The sequence below is a fragment of the Nicotiana tabacum genome, chromosome 13 (assembly GCF_000715075.1).
Source record: "Nicotiana tabacum cultivar K326 chromosome 13, ASM71507v2, whole genome shotgun sequence".
Taxonomy (NCBI): Eukaryota; Viridiplantae; Streptophyta; class Magnoliopsida; order Solanales; family Solanaceae; genus Nicotiana; species Nicotiana tabacum.
Window position 1 is genome coordinate 133,749,468 of NC_134092.1, and position 9,178 is coordinate 133,758,645.

Below are 9,178 nucleotides of genomic sequence, written 5' to 3' on the forward strand. Positions count from 1 at the left end.
GTTGTTGATAAATAGTGTCTTTCTTTGATACATTCCCATAAGATTCCCAATAATTATTAATTCAACGGCCTTTTATTTTCCGAAACTAATTCGATCAACTTTTGGACAAAAAATTATGTGCAGAAAGTTCTTATATTTAAAATAACATTTGAAAGCTACTAAAAAATATTATGAGCTGAAATTTGACAAATTGAATTATGAAATAATTACATTAAAATTTGATCAAAGCTTAGTGCAATTAACTCGTACGAAATGTAAAATAATAAACGATTTAACTCATAAGCTTGCTCATGTCATTCGTAAATATCGAATACGGATAAGTTTTTACCAGCATAATAGTACTATGTCATCAACACATAAAAATAAGTACTACCAACAAAATCAAAATGGACCACGGCTTAGGCTGCGGGGACCTATTATTGATTCGGCAGAGTACCAAAAAACTCGCCAAATACTTCAATATATAAATATAGTGAGCTTGTTATTAAATTGGAGTATTATTACATCCACCTAGCTTTATTTTGTCTTTATGAACAGGGGCAGCCCAACATCATCCGAGGTCTAAAGCAAAGCCTTAATAAGAGGCCTTAATATATATATATATATATATATATATATATATATATATTGGAAAAAGCGTGCAAATATTTAAATATATATTTAAGTAATATATATATATATATATATATATATATATATATATATATATATTTTTTTGTATTTTTGTTTGATAATGACTAGATGCAAAATCTTTACGTAAAAAAATATATGTTTAGAATTAAGATCAAAGATTAAATCACTACATAAGATAAATCTTAAAGGAATAGGGGGAAGAAAAGTTCTCAGATTTGCATAATATAATGTTAGTAAACCCTCTTTCTTATTTGATTTGTTATTTTTCCTTTCTCGAACCTCCGACCGGTCAATTTCCTGTTATTGCTATCTCGTACGGCGTGTTATTCTGGCAATATTTTTCAGCAGCAAGCTTCGGTCTAATGATCCCCTAACCTAGGTTGGGGAATTTTTTCAGATTTTGCGTGATTCAATTTTTTAGTTAGCACAGCTATCATATAAAAAAAAAGGTATTTGTCTAACACAATCCTAAAAGTTAGTTCAAAAGATGAAAACTGCTAAAGATCATATAAGAAGACTACTCATTCTCTCAAGTAATGTAGGCCGACAATCGACATTTTAACATTCTATCTCTACGCGCAGAGGCGGATCCAGGATGTTTGAAGGATGGGTTCACTATTACTTTTTTAAAAAAATTAAACCAAAAAGTTGGTAAGGGATTTGATCCCCTGACTATTGGAAATAACAGACCAAAACCAATGCATCACTTAGTCTCTTTTGACCATGGGTTCCATCAAGTATATATATCTATTTTTTCCAAATTATGTACATCATATTCATACTTTAACCCGAGGACCACGGGTTCACGTGAACCATGTTTCACATGGTAGATCCGCCTCTGTCTACGCGTTTAAAACTAAACGAGCGTGAATAATATAACATGGTGTCTCAAACAGGAAAAACCAAGAATAAGCATCATATAGTGACATTGCGCCTAACTCATGAGGTGAGTATATATAATTATCAAAAACTATATATTAAAAAGCAATAACTACTCGTTCCCTAATATGCAACAAACCCTACACTTTGGCTCAACACTTAATTTTGTCTCCAATTTCTTCTGTCTCTTCTTCTTTGCTTAAAGAACAAATATTACACCCTATACATCGTTTGAGTGTACATCTCATTTTCACGTAAAATGAATGAATTGTTTTATTGATAAATTGGCCTATAGTTATCTTGTAATTGTGGCAGTTTGGGTAGCAAACAACGAGCATCAAACGTACAACTTCAGAATTAATTTTTATTTAATTATGCAAAATATGAAGTCATTTAAATTTCATTTATCTACGACTGGCTGAACGTTAAGTGATTGATATTATATTCTGCTTGAATCAAAACTTCTTGTTTATGGTGATGAATTTTGATCAACCATTTATGAGGAACAAATAATTAGACCTGTCAAATGGGCCGGGTCAACCCACGAACCGGCCCATATAACCCATTAAAATTGACCCTTTAACCAGTCCATAACCCACGAAACCCTAATCGGACCAACCCATCAATTTAAGGGGCTTGGGTCGGGCCATAATATTTTGACCCACTGAACCGGAATCGGATCGGAACCGGAACCGGTAGCTGACCCATAGGTCAACCAGCCCGGACCAGCTCTCTCTCTCTCTCTCTCTCTCTCACACACACACACACGTACACATATATATATATTCAGACAAGTGGTAAAAAATTGAATCCAAACATTGAAGAAAGAATATAGTACCAGACACTATGAGGTGTCTTGTCGAAATAGTCGAATTCCATATGTTTCTCAAGTCTTAATGTTAATAAAGTATGATTTTTCTTTCATTTTTATTCTAACTCACTTCAAGGACATGTAGTAATTTCAAGTTCGTTTATATATGCGTAAAATTTGAATTTTTTATCATTTATTAGTTTTTAACTTTTTTTAATTAAATTGGATTCGACCCATTAGGACTCGGGTTAAGGGATTACGGGTTACGGGTCGGGTCAATATGTTTTGATTAATGGGTCAAATCCGGACCGGCTCTTATAAGAAAGTGAACCAGACCGGCCCGATTAAAGACCCACGAGCCAAGAATCAATGGGTTCGGGTCCGAGTTGGGTTGACCCATTTAACAAGCTGAGGAACAATCAACAATGTAGACGAATTTGGTCAGGAAGTCGTAAAAATAGTATTTCAAATTAAGTTGATCCATTATGATGCAGTCATGAAGGACCTAAGTGAGTCTTGATTAGAGGTAGTATATAAACTCGAAATTATGATTTTTCAAAATTTTGAAAATATTATGAAATTATATGAGGAATATTTTAAGTGAAATAATGATTTTCACTCACAAATCCCCAGCTTTTAGTTTTAAGGGAAATTTCTATCTAAACACAGCTTCAATTTACAAATGCTAATTGTTGAAGTATATTGTCCAAACTCCTACAAACAAATAAGTGGGCTTTTGGACATAAGAGTTGTAAAATTTCAAATTGAAGTGAAATCTTTTTTCAAGTAAAAATGTGAAAATGGTATTTGAAAATTAGAGTTATGTTTGGATATGAATATAATTTTGGGTTGTTTTTGAATTTTTGTGAGTGATCTGAGTGAAAATTTTGAAAAATATCTTTTTGGAGGTTTTAAAATTTTCGAAAAATTTCAAGGTTCATCTTCAAGTGAAAATTGAATATTTTATGGCCAAACACTAATTTCGAAAAACAATGTAAATTTTTCAGAAAAAAGTAAAAAATTTCTTATGTCCAAATGGGCAAATAAGAATTCTAAAGTGTAAATTGCACTTGATTTTTTTCTTTTATGTAGATACCGAAAAGTAAAAAAGAACTCAACTGATTAAGTCAAATTCTTGATATTGGAATTTTTTTACTTTTTTCGAAAAATATTCACTAATTTTCGAAATCAGTATTTGGCCATAAAATTTTCAATTTTCACTTGAAAATGAATTTTGAAATTTTTCGAAAATTTGAAAAACTCCAAAAAACTGTTTTTCAAAATTTTCACTCAGATCACACATAAAACTTCAAAAAACAACCCAAAATTATATTCATGTCCAAATACAACTCTAATTTTCAAATATCATTTTCACCCGAAATTTTCTTTTCACTTTTTTTTTGAAAATTTACAATTCTTATGTCCAAACTCCCACCAAGTCAAATTCTTGATATTGTAGGGAGCCCTGGGTATGGAAATATTCTTGGTTGGGAGCGTTCCCTCTTGAATGGAGTCCTATGCGGCGCGAAACCAGATATAATCGAACTCTAATGCGAGTACCGGACATCGGACGAGAATAAAAAAATCTTGGTATTGTGGTACCTTTACCACCACTAAAAGCTAATGACAAAAACGGGGTAAAATGTTAGGTATGAAAAAGCAATTGAGTTGTAACAATCTTTACCAATGGTGGGTAGTTAGATTAAAAAAAAAAAAAAAAGTGCATGTGGCAAACTGATAAAATTACAGCCAAAAAAAATGAAAATAATTGAAAGGTAACTCTCTTACCAACCAGTCACTACTTGCACTTCTATTTGTAGTATGTCCTATTTCTCAGGAAACTACCACGAAACCCTCAATTACCTGCAACCTATAGGGGTTGATGGATATTTTGAACAATAAGTTTAAGGGCTCGTTTGTACGAGGGATAAGAGATAATTAATTTCGGGATTAAATTTAAGAATATAAGTTTTTCTTGGGTTTGATTGAGATAAAATCGTGATATAACTAATTCTGGGATAAGTTATCCGGGGATTGTAGTGTTATTTTATCCCCATGAAAGGATGGAATAACTAATCTCGGAATATTTAATTACAGGATAACTTATTTCCTAACCAGACGATCCCCAAGTAAAACAATAATTACGATGCATTTTGTGTGTGTGCGCGTGTATATATATATATATATATATATATATATATATATATATATAATTTTATATTTTGTTTAATAATCTAGAATTTAATATTTACCGATTCAACTAGTCTGAATTCAGATCGTAGGGCCAATTAAAAGGGAGACGCTCTCTACCAAGAAATTATTCTCGGTACTCTAATACAAAAATTATGTTAAGGATAGAGAAATCTTACTTATCCATCACATTCCTTGATGGATACTAAATTTAACCCAAAAAACTGATTTTTAAATTTCTATTTCAAAACTATAATAAGTTCTGAACTAAAAATATTATATAAGTTAAACGTATCAAATTTAAATCTTAAATCAGACTCTCTCCAAATTCAAAAATTTGATAAGTTGAGCACAAAAAATATTTAAAGTTGAACGTATTAAGTTTAAATCCTAAGTCCCGACTAAACGCCTAATGTTAAATCACCCACGGCGTCTACCTTGGAGGGAACTAACTCTCTTAGGAAAAATGACATTGTATAGCTACTCTCAAAATAATAGCTGAAAAAAGTATTATATTTTTTCGGATGTCGAATATAAATAACTTTTGGCACGGGCTAAAAATAATAATACCCGCTCTCGGGCACTAAGGTTATATTCCCAAAGCCCCACACTTCTCTTAACTCAAAAATAACATTTCTTTATTTTCTCTCTCTTTCTTGAGAGTGATAAAAGCTTAGAGCTTTGCCTTTGCTTTGCTCTCAAGCTTAGTACTATTTGTTACTACTAATAGAAATGGGTGCAAAGAAGTTACTGGTTGTGGCGGTGGCGGTGGCGGCTGTTCTTCTCACGGCGGCGACGGTGGTCGGAGTTGATGATCAGGTGCACCATGTGGTCGGAGAGGATAGAGGGTGGGACCCATCTTCTGATGTTGCTTCTTGGTCCTCTGGTAGAATTTTCAGAGTTGGTGACAAAATCTGTGAGTTTTTCTTCTTCTCCTTTTTACTCTATAATATATTCCTACATATAGTTTATTTTTTATACATTAGTAGCGTAAAAAAAAATCTAACATATTATTAAAAAATAAATATATGTAATTGTCTATAGAAAAACAACAACAACATCCCAGTATAATCCCACATTTGGGGTCTGGGGAGAGTAATATGTACGCAGACCTTACCCCTACCCGAAGGACAAAGAGGTTGTTTCTAGGAGACCCTCGGCTCAAGACAACAACAAGAGATTAAATATCTATAGAAAAAGTGAGATTAAAATCTAGAACATAAGACAGATTTCCACAACAAATTAAATTTAATATATTAGAGTGCAATATTAATGGAGACATACGTCGTTAATTGTTGGGATATTATTACTTTTAGCCCACACCAGAAACTATTTATATTCTGTAGCCGAAAAATTATATAAAATTTGTATAATTTTTGTATATAACATACAAAATGTATATATATAAAAAAAATATATATATTTATTCGGCTATTATTTTGAGAGCAGCTATACAATGTCATTTTTCTGCTATTGTTGTTGTTGTTATTATAATAATAATGTAATAATTCTTCTAACACAATTAAAAAATGCATTGTTTGGTCTGATTGGTTTCAACTTATTTATCTAGATATAGGGTATCACCTTATCTAGTTAAGATGATAAAATGTGGTTTTGGTTGTTTCAAAAGAGATTATTAGGTGTTAAAAGCAATATATTTCAAATATTTTGAATTAAAAGAAATATAATCTCCACTTTTTATGTATAACTTTGAAATACAACAATAGTGTACTCAGTGAAATTTCACGAGTGGGATCTAGGAAAGATAATGTATACAAAGACCCTATCTCTACCTTGTAAAGGTAAAGAGGCTTATTCCGATAGACCCTCGGCGTGAAAGAATATGTATAACTTTTGAATGTAAAATTCTATTCAAAAAGTTCAAAAAACAATTATTCAAAATTACGTGAAAAATAAAGTGAATTTGCTCTTGTACTTTGAACTTGTGAGTATTTATAAAATAAAATAAAAAACTTTTTTTCATTGGGTGAGCATTTGAATATTAAAAAAACATGTTTTCTATTGTGGTTAGATTTTCGGGGAGTGTTCTGAAGAAAAAGGACAAAGATAAGTTATTACACGAAGTCCCAAAATAAAGTAAAAATAGAAATCAGGAAAATTGGCCCACGCCTTATTTAATTATTACTAAAAATATAAAGTATGTGACTTCCGAGGATTAAAATGTATGGTATTATCACTTTTAACCGCGCTAGAAACTATTCAAAAAAATATATAAAATTTATATAACTTTTGTATATAACATACGTAATGTATATATACGATTATTATTTTGACAACAGCTATACAATGTCATTTTCTCTAACATGTAACCAACCATACTTTTCTATGCCTTTTTCTATCTTTATGAAGATTTATTAGTAATTGGATTTTGAGATTATTATTTATCTTGCTATCCCAGTAGTTTTTTTTCTGTTAGCATTTCTATAATATTTATCATTTTTTTCAGAAGTATATAATATCAGTCAAATAAGCACCAAAATGATACTGTAGAAGTTGAAAATACGATCTTGTATTTATAATATTTATTCTAAAATTCATCTAAATTGATTAATATTAGTTTGGCCGTCAATGCATAAATGAAATGAATCCAGTATTAAAGTTCCATATAATTTTTTGAATATTTCCAATATTAATGTCTCAACTCTCATAGGTTAGGTAGAGAATCCAGTCTTTAATTGTACCATTTGAATTTTGAACTATAACTTAAGTTAGAGAGTGAATAAAGACAGCCTATTTTTGGGATAGTTTGGCTTAAATATTGACTGCGGGGAAATTTCTTGGAATTACTCGAGGTGCGCATAAGCGGGCCAGAACATCACGATTATAAAAAAAATTAATTACAGAAAAAATTATCCCCTTTTTTAAACTATAGTAGCGAATGGTCTCTTTCACCCATTACTACTTTGGTGTCTCATTATATTACAACAACTACCCAGTAAAATCCCACATAATGGGGTCTGGGGAGGGTAATGTGTACGCAGACCTTACCCCTGCCCCGATATAGGCAGAGGGGCTGTTTCCGATAAACCCTCGGCTCAAATTCGTGTCTCATTATACGTTATCTCTAAATTGTCAAATTAGAATTTGCTAGGATACGTTCTATTTCATTTTATGTGGCGCTATTATAATATTAAAAGTTAAAAATTTATGGTTAAGGATGGAGGGATCTTATCTATCGCACCACAATTCTTGATGGTGGCGAAAATACGTGAGTTATACCACTCAGTAAATTATAAATCACTTTAAATCTTTGTTTTCGAGAAGGGATAATCAACTGGGCAAATATCGATAGAAACTTGAACCGTTATACAAGTATGCAATTTCAGAGAGCACAACAATCGAAATAGGTAGTCTGTATTGGCATCAGATCTATTCTCATATTCCGATCTTTTCGTTTTTTTACTCATTTCTTTGCTTAAGTCTCCCAACTATATTTCAAAATGAATTGGTTATCAATAAAGAGAAACGCTTGTCAAAAATAGTTTCCTAAAAAGTATATTATTATATCATTTACATATTACATGAGCAGGGTTCACCTACTCTGCAGCACAAGAGAGTGTAGTGGAGCTGAGAAACGAGGAAGAATTTACATCGTGTGATGTAACAAATCCGATCAAGATGTATACGGACGGCTTAGATAAGATCTCACTCGAAGGAGAAGGAATCAGGTACTTCGCTAGCGGGAACACAGAGAGCTGCAAACATGGGCTGAAAATACCTGTAAAAATCCAGCCCAAAGAGCAAAATGTGGCCCAGAATATTGGATCAATGGCTGTAGCTGCTGGGCCAACATTGCCTTCTGCTTCATCAAATTTAAATGGGCTTTCTTACCTTTTGGTTGTTGGATTATCAATCTGCTTTTTGGGCCTTTAGATGAACCAGTTGTGGGTTATGGACTCTATTAAGTAGGATCATTAGTAGAAAATGTACCACTCTATTTGTACTGTCTATTGTCTTAATTTCTATTGATTTTGTTTTCTACATTGTTTAAGTGAAGTATTGTGCTTGGTTTTAAAGGGGTGAGAATAAAACATCACAATAATTATCAATACATCAGACATATATATTTTAATATGTTAATATGTTTTCCTTCGTTTTGGCCGAATTTGGGATTCGCGCCGGTTACCATGTTACATTCTTGCTACTTGGTTGCTTTATCTTCATTGCTCCTTGAGCCGAGGTTCTATCGAAAACATCCTCTCAATTTCTATGAGGTAGGGGTAAGGTTTGCATGCACACTATCCTCTTTCCAGATCCCATATACCCCATTTATAGGATCAAACTGGGTTTTTTTTGTTGTCGTTGTTGTTGTTCACAAAGGGTAGCAGGTAGTCGGGCATTTTTCGTATTCGTCTGGTTTTATTAGGGCTCGTCTATTAGTATCTTGTCGTTGTTCTTAGATTGCTAGTATTATGGTTGTTTTCTTACTATCTTCCGCTTCGGTTTTATAGTATATATTGCTTTCTTCCTTCTATTTTTTCAATTCTTGGTATTATTTTTTGGCCTTTTTTGTTGAGATTTTGCTTGTTTCTATTTATCCTCTCGAATCGAGGGTCTTTCGAAAACAACCTTTCGGACTCCATTAATGAAATAGATAAATACGAAATGATTCCTGATAGAACGTCTTACTTCATTTGACGCACA

The 9,178-nt window shown here is 32.2% G+C and overlaps 1 protein-coding gene across 2 annotated transcripts; it reads left to right on the top strand.

The window, feature by feature from the left end:
* Window positions 1-5,125: 5,125 nt before the first annotated feature.
* On the top strand, window positions 5,126-8,608 carry LOC107819117 (mavicyanin-like). Of its 2 annotated transcripts, none has more exons than XM_016645200.2 (2): window positions 5,126-5,429; window positions 8,082-8,608. In XM_016645200.2, exons 1-2 carry the CDS (start codon window positions 5,246-5,248, stop codon window positions 8,405-8,407), a joined length of 510 nt encoding a protein of 169 aa, XP_016500686.1. In that variant the 5' UTR covers window positions 5,126-5,245; the 3' UTR covers window positions 8,408-8,608. The 2 variants fall into 2 exon arrangements, with proteins under 2 accessions (XP_016500686.1, XP_016500685.1); XM_016645199.2 differs by having other exon boundaries at window positions 5,128-5,429; window positions 8,064-8,608.
* The last annotated feature ends 570 nt before the right edge of the window (window positions 8,609-9,178 follow it).